Raw genomic sequence first — 16860 nt, 5'->3', positions numbered from 1 at the left:
AATCTGAGATGCACGGCCCTACATGTTATCAGTGTCTGTGATATGGTGTAATATTGAAGCCCTAAAAGAATCATGCTTCAAAATCATCACTCGTTTTCCCCAATAGACTGTAGTGTCAAAATTTGTAATTCCAATCATAAACATCTTGATAATCAGACAAGCGATCGGCTTGTAAAAGCCTTGGGGTTTCCTTACTGACCTAAAGGTTTATAATTATCATTGCAGCATGAGCTAATTCCAGGATTTTGTTTCAGAATCTGAGACAAAGTTACCGGATCCCTTTAAGTATTGGAAAGAAACAGAAATCTATTTTTTGAGGAGTAAGAAATTATATTTTCCACATTTCTTTCAGCACACAACGTGTCAGCGTAGACTCCTCTAACCAGATGGAGAGCAGACAATGATCAAGCTCATTTTACAGGCTGCCCTTTCAAATGCGTCCAAGATGAAGAAAAGGCCATTTCGAGCATTGGTAAGCATAATAATTGTCATATACTACAGCTAAATTATGTGAAGTATTAGATGCATAGATAATGATAATAATAAACTGTATTTGTATAGCTCATATCACTTTTCAGTCCCTATGCACTTTAGTAAAAGTGAATTTTCAGTCTGTTTTTAAACTGGTCTACTATGACTGCCTCCTATACAATATCAGGGGTGTGTTTCCCAAAGAGTTAAGTTTGACTTATGTGTCCCTTTTGCAACCAACATCAATTATGTAGAACATTGCAGGAATCATGAATATGGCATGTACAGTATGTCCTATATGTGAAATTTAAACGTTAGCAAAGTCCTAGTATTCAAATTATGTAAGGAAACCCGTTTACTTTATAGACTTCACTGTCGGACACCATTGAGTGACTGATCAGACTGACTTCTTTTTTCTTTGGTAATAACATAGTACATAAATGAGCTGTAACATGCAGCATTTGTCTACATCAATAACCCACTTCTTATAATGTCCAAAATTAAACTGATCTGGTCTCTGTGCAGCACAAATTATATGACCATTCGGTACAAGGGTCTGAAAATTAGACAATTTACTTCAGTGATTGCAATCTCTAATGTCGATTTGACAACTAATCGTCGTTATTTTCCCACAAAAAGGCATTTTCAAGCCCTTTACTTTTGACAGAAGTTATAAATTAGTAATATCTTCCAAATGCCATTGGAATTTAATCTTTTCATTTATTTGGCCTGCAAATGGGACATTTACCTTTAAAGTGGCACTTAAAGTCCTAGTTGCCTAATCTACCAATGAGATTTTGCGTTTAATAACGTATGCAAATTGGCCCTTACGTATGACTTTAAGTCAAACTTAACTCTTTGTAAAACACCCTTCAAGTCCATTTCATAGTTAGCTGTTGCTACTTGGAATGAGGTCAAACTCGCCATTATATGAACAAAATAATACATATAATTGAATCATAGAAGTACATTTTTTATATGGTGGATAAATTGAAATTAACATATAATTCATTTTCTATTCCTTATAGACCAATGCTGTGTATGACCCGATGTCTAGGGAAGGACCCCTAGGATGCTCAGCGAAGGCTTTCTACAAACAATTAATCATGTAACACTAAGGAATCTGTCGCTTGTCAACAAAATAAAATGGCATTGTATTTTCATCTGTTTGCCTGTTCAATGCAGGGACCTATTTGCCTTCTATGCAAGGGGGGGGGGGGGGTTATGTACATGTATAACCTGTATTCCCTGGTCCGGGCAAGAAAGTAATACTGTTCGCCTGTTCAATGCACGGAGTAGTGTCGCCTTTTTTATGGCCAGGGGGGGGGGGGTGTGTACAAAAGTCTTGTCTGTTGGTGGCCACGATGCAGAGAGTACTTAGAGTTGGACATGGTAGCTCCATGCTCCAATGTATGCATATGCAGATACTTGTATAAATGGATCAAAAAATTAATACCTGGGTCCTTCCTAGGGGTGGATTGTAGCAGTGTAACATGTAAAGTCAAAGTACGACAACGGTTTATCCTTGTATATATACACATTACACCATCTCGGAATCTTTGCTCAGCAGCCGACGCATGTAAACTTGTCATTCCCAAATCTAGACTCTCAACAGCTGAAAACGTTTTGCAGTAGCTGCATTAAAGACTTGGAACAACATCCCTCTTTCTATAAGGGAAATTACCTGTCTTGCCACCTTCAAAAGATCCCTCAAAACTTACCCTTTTCCCCAGTGATCTATGGGATCTACTTCATGTGAGAACATTTTGTTGTCCTCTTTTCATATATATATGTATTTGTAAGCGCTATGGTACTTATTTTTTTTAGCGCTCCTAAATATTTGATATTATTATTATATTCAGTTGGGAAAGTTTGTGTTGTAATTGTTGTTATTGTCATGATGTTGATATTCAGGGTAACAAGAAAACATCCTCTATTAAATCTCAAATAACCGCAAAAAACAGATTCTGTTTCTTTCGTTACTGTGAATGTAAATGAACATTTTTGGTAAAGCTCTGTGGGTTTTTTCGGCTACATTGTTAACCCTTGTTTTTGTTATGCTTAATATGAAAACTGTCTAAAAAGTTATGACTGTGACCGCTTTATACTGTTATATATTTTTGTTTGTCATTCAACCATTAAAAACATTACACAATGCAATATGTTTAAACAAATATAACATCTTTTGTATATACTTGTTCTACATATCCTAATGTCGTTTATGATGACATAAGTGTTGGTAGTGAAGATGGCTATGGTGATGGGAATGATTGTGATAATCTGATGATCGTGAAGATGATGCTCATGTTGATTGTGTGTTGAAGATGAAAATTTCACCAAACATTGCATTTGCATGGTGTACTATTATTTAGCAGAATGGTTTTTCAAGTTACAATACAAATCAAATCTCTTAATCGACATATCTCATTTGTTGAGATATGCTGTTGATCAGATAATCTAATAGATAATGATAATTATGAGGGTGATGATGATTTTGATTGATTGATTGATTGATTGATTTAGTTTACTTAATTATTAATATGATTTCCAGGAACATAAAATCAAACATTAACAGTGTGATACATAATGAAATATCAACAAGAACAACAACCAATAGTGGTGATAAATATTCATTTCTGTTGCCCTCCTTATTGGTTGTTAGGCATACATATAAGATGCAAATAAGCAGATATACCTTCAAGAACATTATGTGACAGGAACAAAACAACAACAAAAGTCGTGATTTTTTGTAAAGACTATGTGGGGGGGGGGGGGGGGGGTCATCAAAGAGGAAATAATGTAATTATGCAGATAAAGATTTTGAAATGTTTTTATCAACTATTATTGATTGGTACATTACTAACAGAAATGAACATTGGGCCTACATTATTTGGGGCTTGATGGATCAGTGGCTGAACAGTGTTCAAATAATAATAATAATTATAATAATACTGAATTTATATAGCGTACAAATAACTCAGATTTTGGGTTGCAAACTGAATCTGTATGTTAATTGTACTTTTGTAGTGGCATAGGACGAGAAGGGGGGGGGCACAGGCTCCCTCTCTGCCCCCTCTAGCTTCACTGCCGTTTTTTAAAAGGCATTATTCCTCAATTTCAAGTTCCGCTATACAGTATTTAAAAGCCATGGGTGTCCAGTAGTTATTATAAAGCATAATGCTTGCTTTGAAGGGGAAAAAAAATAAGGGATAGAAAACTATCACCGTATGAGAAATTGTTTAAATTACATGTATTTTTTTAAATAAAAGAGATTAAAACTGTTTGTAGATGTGATTATTATCAATCTTGAATAATGAAAAATTCAATGCTATGAAAATGATACACATGTTACTACTAAATGCAGCATGTAGTATTATTGACTGGTGTTATTTACACACATTATAAGAATAAAAGAATAGTTAATACAAAAAGTAGAAGGCATTACTTTAGAAAACTTTTGGTGGCAGTAGAGGGCGCTATAATTATTTTTGGGGACTTTAAAAAATGAAAAAGTGAGAACATATTTTCTCTACTACTTTTAAGCTTTAGGAGGATGGGATGATCATTTTCATTAAATGTTGATATTCAAAAATATAGGAAATCTTGATAATAGGGCATTTCCCTGTATTATTTGCATTTTACTGTCATTTTTATCTGGCACACATTTTACCAAAATAGTGAACTAAACAATAGAAAACAAAGGCGAAATTTTCAAGTAACACGATTAGGGTTAGAGTTTTAGAGTCAAAATTGTTGTTTTTTAGGGTAATTTTTTTTGTTGAGGCTATATGATTGATATTTTCTATATAAATGAGCAATGACATTGAAGAAAACTGTAGAATTGACTGGTTCCTGTGAAACAACTTTACCATGTTATGGTCATATTTTCTGGAGAAAATGACTATGATGCCCAATAAATTCCATTGAGAAAAATTATTTAAAAAAATATCGCTGTTTATATCAACATACAAACTGTTAAATTACTTTCATAAATATATTATCTAAGTACTAATACCAAAATAGAACAATGTGTGATAAGATTAAGTGAAAAAAAAAGTTTGATCTTTCAAGTACTGTAGAAGGAAAAACAATTTTTTACATTTGCTTCACTATGTTGGTCACATTAGGGGTTGTCTAGTATTATGTTAAAGAGGACACTTTTTCAAATTTGGAGAGGGAATAAAAGTGGATTACTGTATCATAGTAATTTTTATAGGGAATGGATTATTCCCCGCAAAATTTATTCTCTTCACTTTTCAATGTCAAATCATGTGAAAAATGTGTCAAAACTTTCATTTTTTCAACCTGGTAAGCATCAAACAAGAGTACAACCCGAAAGGAAAGGCACACATCAAAGTGCAAAATACAGGATTACCTCAAAGAGGGAGCACAAGTAAAGGTGAAAAGTAAAGGAATTCAAAGTGCATGAAAATGTCACAGTCTCATAATTGAGTGACCAAAAGGGAGAGGGCTCTAATGCAAAAGTGGAAACAACTTTACCATGAGAGACGGAGGGAGAGATTTTGGTCGATAAATAAAAGTGAATCTGAGATCAGTTTATCAAAAACACATGATACACGTAAATTGCTTTGAGATGAATTTAAAACAAAATATGCATAGTTTTAAAAACATCCCTTCTTGATCAAGTACAGAAACATTCATAAATTATCATCAAATAATTGTCGTACAATGACCAGACATATAATCTCACGATCAAATTTCTAAACAAATTAAATTATAACATAAAGGGATTTTTATTGCTGTTGTAAAGCAAACAGTCAATTCGAACATACAAAGATATTCAACCTCAAATCTTTTCCAAAATAGTCTGTTTTCTCTAAAGGGGTGGTATATATTTTGCTATTGAAAACAAAAATGTCAACTTTTATAGAGACAAACGAAGGAGAGGTTTAAGATCGAACAAATTACGAATGCAAAGAAAAACTCACATATATCCCGTTGCAGTTTGAATCCAATACCTCGTCTTGTTTAAGGGCTCTGTTATGATCAAGATTAACGAAAAGAAAAATACACAATAGCTTCAGACTATGATCACCGTTACCCTCATCATCGTCAACATCGTCATCATTGTCGTCCTCATCGTAACCATCGTCATTATATTCAACACCATCGTCATTCAACAACCTCCTTCTCGTTTTCGTCATCATCGTCATCATCGTCATCATCTTCAACACTTGCATCATCTACAATATCATCGTCATTATCATGTCACCAGCGAGGGGAACATTGAGCGATCGTGTGCCATACCAGTGCCCATAACACAGTCGTCGAAACCATCAATATCTTCATCGGTGTCGAAAGCGTCATCATCTTCACTATCATTTTCATCATGTTCGTTATCATCATCTTTAACAACGACGTCATTGTCATCGTCATCATAATCATCACCATCGTTTTTATCATCGTCACCATCGTTTCCATCATCATCGTCATGATCACCTTCAACATTGACATCATCGTCATTGTCATCATCATCATCACAATCATCACCATCTTTTTCATCATCGTCAACATCGTACCCATTATGATGGCGGTAATATCATTGTAAACGTGATCGAGTTTGGTCAGATAAATACAGCATAGCAAATCATGAAGAAACAAATTGACAACTTTTGCCCGATTGATTGAATTGAAATGAAATGTGTTTAATGTTCGTCATGTTCAATGAACGAATGGATAGATAATAACTAAATCATTATTAAATTAACTAACTAAGTTAGTAAATGAATAAACAACTAATAAACACAAAATAATGAATGAATAAATAAATAAATGAAAAAAGAATAAACTGATTGACCAATCAGTCAATCAATATACATATATATATATATATATAAATTTACACAAATATCAAATTGATAAATAACAGTTTTTATTAAAATAAATGATTACAACAAATATGGGTTTTACTTACTTGATGCCCGGGTGAAGATCAGATTGAAAATCTGAACAGTCTTTCCCTCTCCAATGCGAACCTCGAAGTGTCTGTTATTGGTATTATAAATGAACAGAAATATCATTGCTCGATTGATATATAATTGATTCATATTTCGGCGTCACACTTCCTTTTTCTAATACATCGTCTGCTGAAAGCTAGAAGGGAGTTAACTCATTAAACTTTAACACAACAGATGAAATAATAGCCATTTACTTATTGCTCTTTTTGTTATTATTGTTGTTGTTATTATTTATTTTAAATGTATTATTATAGTCATTATAATTACCATTATTATTATGATCATCATTATCATCACCATCGACAGTATCATCATCATTATAATCATCATCATCACCATCGACAGTATCATCATCATTATAATCATCATCATCACCATCGACATTATCATCATTTTAATCATCATCATCATCATCATTACATCATCATCATCATAAACATCATCATCAACATCATTATCACCACCGCCACCAACGCCATTATCATCCTTACCATCTTCATCGAAAAAAATGTGCAAGTTTCTTGTAAATGAGTAGCTTACCTTATACACGCTGTATCTGTCCTGGTCAACATCTACAATCGGAAGATGATTATCTCCGAAACTCCTATTTTAAAGCCAATGAGAAGATTTAGTCTTACTATTTCAAAAATCTACAATAGATGTATTATTTATACGAAAACCTTCATCATTAATGATAATACAACGTCAATATCATTCATTTAAAAGGACAAAGTCATGTCGTCTTGGTTGATTTATTTCAGAGGCTGAGCCATAATGGGGAATAGGGTTCGACTAAAACTGAAAAACAATGTTGAGCCCCTCCCTACGTTGTAAAATTCTCGATCCACCATTGTAGAAAATGTCCCTACGGAGAATTTACTGCTTAAAAAAACAACTTTTATGTGTCAATACATCGATTTTACATATTTATCCTGAAAACAAAAATTACAATGATAATAACGGTATTAGGAATACTTTATCTGTAATATATCAAATTAATATTTGGGAAAATGGTGTTTAATCTGAACAACGATTTGTTGAAATCTTACGTTTTAAGGAGTTCGCATAGCTCCTTGAAGATAGGTAGTACCGCGCAATCAATCCCGACGGGCTTCATCTGAAACTAGAGAGAAATGAATGTAAACGGTAATATTTTGGAGGCATAGTTATGAAAAGGGGCGCTGTCCGAGGAGGACAAGAATGCAAGGGATCATGGTATTTTCAGAGAGGCTAAGAGGAACACTACCAAATCTGGGAAGGGGCTCAAGGTTAACCTTTCCTCTCCCTTCCTTCATTTTCCATCTCTCTCTCTCTCTCTCTCTCTCTCTCTCTCTCTTTCCTCCCCCTCTCTCTCTCTCTCTCTCTTCTTGTTCTTCTTCTTTTTAAGTCCTCGTCTTCTCGTTCTCTTCTACTTCTTCTTCACCTTCTTCTTCTTTTTCTTCTTCTTCTTCGTCGTCGCCTTCTTCTTCTTCTGATTCATCGTCTTCGTATTATTAGGGATTTTTAGATTTGCACGTCGACATAGTGGACTGCTACTTAGCAGACCACTTTGTCCACGTGCAAATCTAAAAGTCCCTAATAATCATCTCTCTCCCTCCCTCTCTCTCTCTCGGTCGGTCTTTCCTTTTGCCCTTTTTGATAGTAGTAAAGGCTTACAAGTTTACGTCCCACAAGCCCCCATCCCTGCCTTCAGAGGTGCACGACTGATAATATATTATGTCCTAATTTACATGAAAACCAACACCAAGTCGGCCAGTTTCGTAATGCAATCAAATTTAATGCGTATTTCATTCACCTGTTATGAACAATTGAATTTCAATAGTCAGAATGCAGATTGCACTATTGTAGCGAATTCTGATTATTGAGTTACAATTATTATCAACAGGTGAATGGAATACATTGTAACTTGTAAGGGGCACTGCACAAAGAAGTTTGCATAAATGTGATTCAATACAAAAATGGCCTATTGACAACAAAGCCCTCAAATTCCGAATAGAGGGAAGAATCGTTCAATTAGGATTCGATTTTGGTAGGCTATTTTCGTAATCTAACAAAATGTAATACATACGTCTCAGTGAAGTGCCTTGATACGTATTAATTCATTCACCTGTTACGAATAATTGTATTTCAATAGTCGGAATGCGAATTGCATACATATGTTGTTACTATGTAATACAAACAAAATGGCTTGCCCTACCTAAAATATGGAATTGTGCAATTTGCATTCTGACTATTGAAATACAATTATTTGTAACAGGTGAATGAAATAATTCGCAATGAGGCACTTAAAAAATTGGTTACATTCAAGGAAATGGCCTACTAAAGTCGATTTCGCGGTGCCGGTGCACGACTACACACATTCGGTGTATACTCTAATTAAACTTTAAATTAAATGGATGGACACATTCCATGGAAACATTTAAACAGGAAACAAAAACTATAAGTACTCACGGTTCTTTTATAGTGCTTCAGTCTCCTTCTCGCTTTCTCCACGGCCCGCTCCATCCCAGCGCTCGGCAGGGCAGAGATGTGGCAGGTCTGCTTCCCGGGATCCGTATAGCAGAGGTTGAGAAGCCGACAAGCCACATCTGGTGTGATGAACTCATCGAAGGCCCTTCAAGATCAAAATATATTCAATCGCATGAAGAAAGGGGGTAGCATTGGCGGGTCCAGGGATAAAAGGAAGGGGGCGTTTCGGGGGGGGGGCGAAAATGCGTTTCCCCCCGCCCCCACCCCCAACCCTGCCCCCCCCCCCGCCCCCCCCCCCCCCCCCGCTTCTGGCGCCGACATGTATGTACACAAAGGAAGAAAAGAAAGTGCATAAAATGTGTGTTCATTCGCCCCTGGTAATGCAACTAAATTTGTGAGAATCCTTTTTTTTTTTTTTTTGCAGGAAGGGGGAGGTGGGGGGGGGGGGGGAGTCAGACCCTCGGTAGAAAATCCGCTGGTTCATAAGTAGATGTACTGAAAAATTAAAATCTGGCACGAAAATCCGTACTTATTAATACGTTAACACGAATACCGATGGAGATTCTTACCCCCCCCCCCCCCTTCCCCCAACAGTTATATAAACATTCGAGAATAGAAGCAAAACATCGCATTGAGAATTAAAGGTTTCAACTTACATCTCTATCAGGATCGGTGTTGCTATTTCCACGAAGTTGTTGCAAGTCGTCTGAAATGTGTCTGTTATTGACAATTGATCATAGAACATCATTATCATTTAAGTAAAAGAAAAAAACAAATCAATCCTTACTACTTCTCAGTCTATCAAATAAGTATAATTCAGAGTACGATTATACAGCATTCAAACGAAAAGTAACGAGAAAGGTATGTTTCAGACTGAAAAAAACATTAAAAATCATTAATAATTGTATATAACGACTAGTAAGTTCAGTTTCAAAGTCAAGACCAATGGAATTATCACTATTGCAGTCTTTCGAGGGTTGTATGTTGACTGAACGATAAATAGCGTCCGTTTCAGAAGCATTTCATTGGCCTTTTGAAATCCCGGTAAAACAAAAATAATGATATATCCGATGAGGGCTGTGATGTTGGTGATAGATGAAATAAATACATGAAATTACCATCAGCAACAACAATACATCTTTTCTCCGAACCTGTACGGTTTGGAAAAGACACAGTAGGTTGGAATTCTCTTTTGTGTATTGTCTTTGTAAAGACTCCAGAGCAGTGGCGTATCCAGAACTTGCCCTCAGGAGGGGCGGAATACCAGGGCTTATAATAAGGCATTTAGTTAAGCACGGGAGGAGGGGGGGGGGGGTCCTTCTCGAAAAAAATATTAAACATTACTGTTTTGTGACGATCATTATGGTGTTTTAAAATATATATATTTCAGGTGTTTTCAATCGCAATCTTACGAATATAATAAATTCCCAAACTACTATGCCTGAATTTTCTTTTTGGGGTCAAAAATCTGTCAGAAGAGGCAAACTGACAGATTTGTTTATATAGCTTTATTACAATTTAGGCCTACAATGTTTCCCATGCAATATTTTATTTTTAAACCTCTTTTCATGACATGATTGTTACGATACAATTTATTTTTTAAATATAAAGTTTATATTTTCTCAGAACTTTATTGATTAGTCTAAACTCTAGATAGTCATATAGATTGATCTATACGGTTACTTTATACATCAAGGATAAATCATATTGTCTCAATCAGTTTATGGAAGAAACAAGAACAATCTACTTTAACTTTGTGGGCAACTGGGTATGCTTACCTGGCAGGTAGGAGCATATCCTTTTGATTCCTTGAACTATGGTTTCATTATGAATCTCGGCTATCTGCTCGGATAGGGATACCAAGATTGAACACGCTGGAAGGTGGAGAGAGTCGGAGAGAGAGAGAGGGGGAGAGAGAGCGAGAGAGGGTGAAACAGGGAGACGGAATGAAAGAGAGGGAGAGAGGGGGAGATAGAGGAGGATGAGAGGGAAAGAAAGAAAAGGAAAATGGGAGAGAGAGGGATAGAGAGAGAAAAAGGGGAAGAAAGAGAGAGAGAGAGAGAGAGAGAGAGAGAGAGAAAGAGAGAGAGGGAGAGAGAGAAGGGTCATAGAGAATAAAAAGAAATACCACATTTCATCACACTTTCTGACTTTCAAGATTCATTCTTAAAGGTGCATATCAGTTCATCTATAATCCTACAATCATTTATATAATAACATACTCATTACTATGGATGAAAAAGCCACATATATATATATATATTTTTTAATAGATTAAGATTGAATCAGGCTAAACAAACAGTGACATGACATTTTGAATATCTTACACATTCATTCATTTATTCAGTCAGTCATCTATTCATTTATATTATCATATTAAAATCCATTTTAATAAAGAGAAGGTTAAAGCTTATCTGCCGTAGTTTACAGGAGGGATTAGACTGCCCTGCAAGGTCACTGGACAGGTGGTTATCTCATCAACTCAGCTCTCAGTTAACATAAGAAAAAGAGGATCATGGGGGACTAATGGTCACCGATTAGGCATTGTTTGTTATATAGAGGGCGCAAGTACCTACAAGTAGTGCAGTGGGCCTTTAAGTTCTGGTAAACCTAAAAATAATGTGTAAGCTTTGTCATTCTGGTTATGCCAGTCCGGAAGAATATCGCAGTTAAAACGTCCCCTGAAAAACATTTCTTTATAGTATTCGAAATATGATTAACCATAGCTTAAATGTTTGGCCCAAACATTCATGCCATATGTAACTATGTGTAGTCCCATATGCTAATTTCACTGTACAGTAAATATTATTTTCAGCAATGATGAGTCCATTTCTAATCAATTCGATGATTCCAAGACTGAACAGGATACACCAATGAGTCTGCACATTTGCATAATCAATTATCAAACCTTTCTTAATATATAGCTGCGCTAAATTGATCCAGTCGCGTGACCAACACTCAACTTTATATTTAATGCCTGAGCAGTTAAAATCAGTTTCATAACAGTTAATAGTGATAAACAGTTTCATAACATCAATAAAAAAAAAACCCGTTAAAACTTGCTTCTTATTCTTCTTCTAGGTAATGTACCAAGGTTAATGCCCATTCGTTTTGGCTTCTTTGACATAAATTGTTCTGATCTCTGCTAAATTGACATAAGATGTTCTTTATCGCCAGTCACGGGTGCTACATTTCAAGTGAGCTAAAATTTATTGTTCGAAAGTGAGATGATGGACAGCGAAAATGGATGGCGAAAATCTTCTCTTAGACAGATTGTTGACAGGTCTCAGGGGCGCATCCAGAACTGTCTGAAAAGGAGGGAGCGAATCCCCAAGTTTTATTTCCGGAATCATTATCAATGGGCAACCCGCCCCACCCCCTACCCCCCGGCCCCCACATTGCTCCGAAATCCTGGGATTTTTGTACTCCTAAAATGTGGTCATTGTTTATCCAGGGGTGCAAATGTACCCCCTTTACTAGATCCAATTGAGGATCTGGGCCCATATCATATTGTTGCACACCCGTTTTAATTTTAGAATGAGATTTTTAGATTATGATGATACGTTCATAGGTCGAAGTCTTGGTGTAATTTACTCTTGACTTGAAATTACTCGAGATTAATATCGCTGATTACAACAGAATTATCAGCGGTGTTTCTAATTAGACCTAGATGTATGTCATTGATAAGATAGATACGGTAGATATCGTAGTTAATAACACCCTCTCGAACTCGGATAACAGTTAACAAAGTCCGGTGCAAACTAGCAACACGTATATGATTATTGTAAAATGTCATGCATGAACATTTACTATTCTATTCTTACCGCCGTTCAGGTGATTAAATTAGTTATTTAATTATTTATATATCTACTATTTATTTATTTATCTATCTACTTATTTATTTATTTATCTATTTTATATATGTATATTCTCTCTCTCTAAGTGCCATATCGTTTGACTTTGGCGATCATGCTGTTCCACAACCCTCGGCTCCTAGCCTTCTGTATTAGTACCACTCCCAGTTCTTTCACTACTCTCTCTTCCAACAATTTTTGCAGACTGTCCATCCAAAGTATCCTCCTTCTTCCCCTACTCCTTCTTCCCACAATTTTCCCTGTCAAAGCAAGATTATCTAGGCCTTCTTTACGTGTAATGTGACCCATGAACTTGAAATATGTATATTACGTATTAAATTGTATGACATCTCTTTAAATAGATTTGAGGGACAAAATACAGAGCATACTGAAAAGGTAGAGATTTAGAACAAGAAGGTGATCCGACATAAAACGCAGGTTTACAGTATCCCATCTTTTATTCAAAGTTGCGATCAATCGCAAATGAGTTACGATTAATCGCAACTATTGATCAGACGGGGCCCTGATCACCACTTTTATACTACACATGTTCCCAACAAGTACAATTGTTTATAAAGATTTTTCTTGTTGCACATACGTTTGCTTTATGGGGACATTCATTAAAACTCATTTAACAAAACAAATCACGAGATCACTGAATGCTTCCTCACGGAAACCTAGGCTCAGCATTTCCTAGTCAGGCGATTAAAGGTATCAACAGAGCCCAAACGATTACAATTTCCACATAATATGTTGTAATGAAAATGATAACCACATTTTTGAAAATAGGATGGCACAACTCTAAAGAATTCTTTCAAATATAACAAAATCTCAACTGAACATGTGAAACCCAGAAATCTCTCACTATACAGAAATACTCAAACAGTCAAAAACTTTAATTTATCTCAGGTGTCATAATTATGTAGCCGGCATAGTTTCAATTCCCGATTATTTCATCCATAAAGTTAACAATATATTGTACGAATTCGTATGGGGAAGTCCAGACAAAATAAAACGCAGAGCGTGGGAGGAAGATTATAGAGAGGGAGGTCTAAAGATGATTTGTATTAAATCGATTCTGCAAGCTCACAAAATTAAATGTGTAACAAGATTATTTACATCAAGCTCTACAGTTTGGACATCCATATGTATAGAAGTATTGTCACCAGTAGTTGGGGAATATCATTTCAGTTGTTATTTTGATGTGAATTTTTTGAAGATTAAAGTATACCAATGGTTTAGGGAAGTAATAGAAACATGGTGTCTTTTCGGTGAATAGAAAAAGAAATAGTGCCAACCAAATTATTTGGAATATAAGAAATGAATAACATTAGATGAAAAATTTAAATCTATATTTAAATTAGAAATACAAGAAAAATATTTGTTAAAATTGCGTATATGTTAGATGAGTTTGGACGTCCCCTACGTTGGAAAGACCGTAAAGAAAATAGACTAAAATTCACACAAAGTATTTTGCATTGTTAGATTGTTATACAAAAAATCCCAGGAGCATGGAAGCATTTCTTTTGCAGCAAAATTATCATTCTGTGCGTACGGATCAAAAACCAAATTTCCTTCTATCTTATGTGTGTCAAAATGAAAACAAATCGTTGATATAACAAGGATGCAACTTTACGGTATTTTTGTAAGATTATATTACCCAGGATTTTCTCAAGTATTTACCCGTCTAAACCAACAGTATAATGTGCTAGAGCAACAATTGTGTAATTTATTCGCTCTTCCAGCAAGCGATATAAATATTGACGCCAGACTTCGCATTACGCACCTTACCATTTTGAATAACTCGTAACCAACTGATGAATGGCTAACATGTAAAGGGAAGTAATATAATTCACTCTCTTCGTTCCGCAATTTTCACACGAGGCAACTTTACAGATAATTTATTTTTCATATTTCCAAACAAAAATTGCTTTCTGGAACGGACTACTTATAAGGGCACACGAATTTCAATCCTGGTTGCTTTCTTTCATGTGAAAAGATTTTATTTGGAATTACCGAACCTAGAAGTCAAGCCTCTTCCACATTTAATTTTCTTACATTCCTTGACAAACATTTCACTTTTTGATGTAAATATCAAGATGGCAATCCCAGTCTGAAAACGTTTTATACGTTTTATAGAAGTCTTCTGACGAATTTATTGCTACAGGTATAAACAAAATCGAAAAGCATTTTACATTTAAAGCATTCTTTAAAGAAAATAAGTAATATTTGGCTAAAAATTCTACCACTAAACAATTCTACCAACATACCATTCTACCATCATACCACACTATCGCCATACCATTCTACCACCACACCATTCTATCACCATACCATTCTACCACCACACCATCCTACCACCATACCATTCTACCACAATACCATTCTACCACCATACCATTCTACCATCATACCATTCTACCACCATACCATTCTACCACCATACCATTCTACCACCATACCATTCTACCACCACACCATTCTACCACCAAACCATTCTACCACCACACAATTCTACCATCATACCATTCTACCATCATACCATTCTATCACCACACCATTCTACCAACACATCATTCTACCACCATACAATTCTACCACGATACCATTCTACCACCATACAATTCTACCACGATACCATTCTACCACCATACAATTCTACTACCATACCATTCTACCACCAAACCATTCTACCACCACATCATTCTACCACCATACCATCCTACCACCATACCATTCTACCACAATACCATTCTACCACCATACCATTCTACCATCATACCATTCTACCACCACACCATTCTACCACCATACCATTCTACCACCATACCATTGTACCACCACCATACCATTCTACCACCATACCATTCTACCACCACACCATTATACCACCATACCATTATACCACCATACCATTCTACCACCACACCATTCTACCACCACACCACTCTACCACCATACCATTCTACCACCATACCATTCTACCACTTACCAGCGCAAGCGGTCCCGCCATTTACCCCTCTGGTCAATATGGAATCCCTCCAAGCTCCTGGCTGCGATGCTCTACTCTTTCCAGTGGTTCCCTGGCCCGCTGCCGCCGGCACCGCTGGAAACACCAGGAGAGATGTCAGCGAACATAGCAGCAGAGTGCCCCAGAACTTTCCCCGTCCCATCTTATCAATTCTTTACAATGAATCTCAGTCCCTGCAAGACGAAATGCTTTTCAAATAAGATGCGTATTCGATTGAAAGTTTTGATCGCCAATTTTTAAAGCAAACAGGCCACCGAGAAGGCAGGCAACTAATCGAAATATATAATTGATACTCCGATGCTTGACTTTATATTTATACTCATTGAACCACCTAAATCAAAACTCTTTCAATAATGAATAAATCACCGGTTATTTGTGTCGATATGAATTCGAAACTGCCTTATCAAAAGTATTTGGTTACAATGAATACAATGATCGCGCGAGGTAAATACAGTTTTCAAAACAAAATCATTGCCAAGTGGACTTTAGACTGATATGAATAGTCTCATCTCAGACACGTTAGTAACTTGGACAAGCATGTCTGCAATACAATGCATTCGGCTTAGATCCACACATGAATGATTTTGTATAATTTATATACGTTTAAGTTATCTCCATATTTTTCCGCCGCTTTACGAACAATACAAAATATAACAATAACAACAACCCTACTACTACTATTACTGTACTACTACTACTATTAGTAGCGTGTAGACACTTTTGTTGAAAGAAAAAAATATATATATATTTTTCATAATGGTCAGTGTTATAGAGTGAATCCGGCGCGCCCCCTACCTCCCCCCTCTTTTCCCCACTGCTATCATGTACATACATAACAAGGATTTCCATCCCTGGACTATATTCAAGAAGAGACATGCAGTAGAACGTCATTTGTTGTTATTCCTGGTTATTGTAATCTTTACTTTTGCACTCAATTATCTATGTTACACTATAATTTTGCAACTCGTTATCCAATGTTATCAAGCAAATTGAGAATGATCCCATTTGTTTGGATTTTAATCAATAAAATTTGAATTTGAATTTGAATTTTCATATA

The 16860-nt window shown here is 35.8% G+C and overlaps 1 protein-coding gene across 1 annotated transcript; it reads right to left on the bottom strand.

The window, feature by feature from the left end:
• Positions 1-5199: 5199 nt before the first annotated feature.
• Positions 5200-16206, bottom strand: LOC115920308 (acyloxyacyl hydrolase-like). Its single transcript, XM_030975858.1, has 8 exons — positions 15765-16206; positions 10697-10792; positions 9575-9635; positions 8901-9063; positions 7499-7572; positions 6990-7053; positions 6407-6477; positions 5200-5469 (listed from the first exon to the last, which is right to left on the bottom strand). The coding sequence occupies exons 1-8, from the start codon at positions 15943-15945 to the stop codon at positions 5397-5399; spliced, it is 783 nt and encodes a 260-aa protein (XP_030831718.1). The 5' UTR covers positions 15946-16206; the 3' UTR covers positions 5200-5396.
• Between the last annotated feature and the right edge of the window lie 654 nt (positions 16207-16860).

This window comes from Strongylocentrotus purpuratus, unplaced genomic scaffold (genome assembly GCF_000002235.5).
Source record: "Strongylocentrotus purpuratus isolate Spur 01 unplaced genomic scaffold, Spur_5.0 spur5_scaffold_8, whole genome shotgun sequence".
Taxonomy (NCBI): domain Eukaryota; kingdom Metazoa; phylum Echinodermata; class Echinoidea; order Camarodonta; family Strongylocentrotidae; genus Strongylocentrotus; species Strongylocentrotus purpuratus.
The sequence above is the reverse complement of the archived record's forward strand: the minus strand, read 5'-3'. Positions and strand labels throughout refer to the sequence as shown.

Bases quoted from the DNA above. Each gene is read 5' to 3' on its own strand.
- LOC115920308 (XM_030975858.1), bottom strand. From the start codon at position 15,945: ATGGGACGGGGAAAGTTCTGGGGCACTCTGCTGCTATGTTCGCTGACA. The intron at 7,054-7,498 runs GTAAGATTTCAA...GCTTTAAAATAG, and splicing joins CTATGCGAACTCCTTAAAAC to GAGTTTCGGAGATAATCATC. The intron at 6,478-6,989 runs GTAAGCTACTCA...TACCAATAACAG, and splicing joins ACAGATACAGCGTGTATAAG to ACACTTCGAGGTTCGCATTG.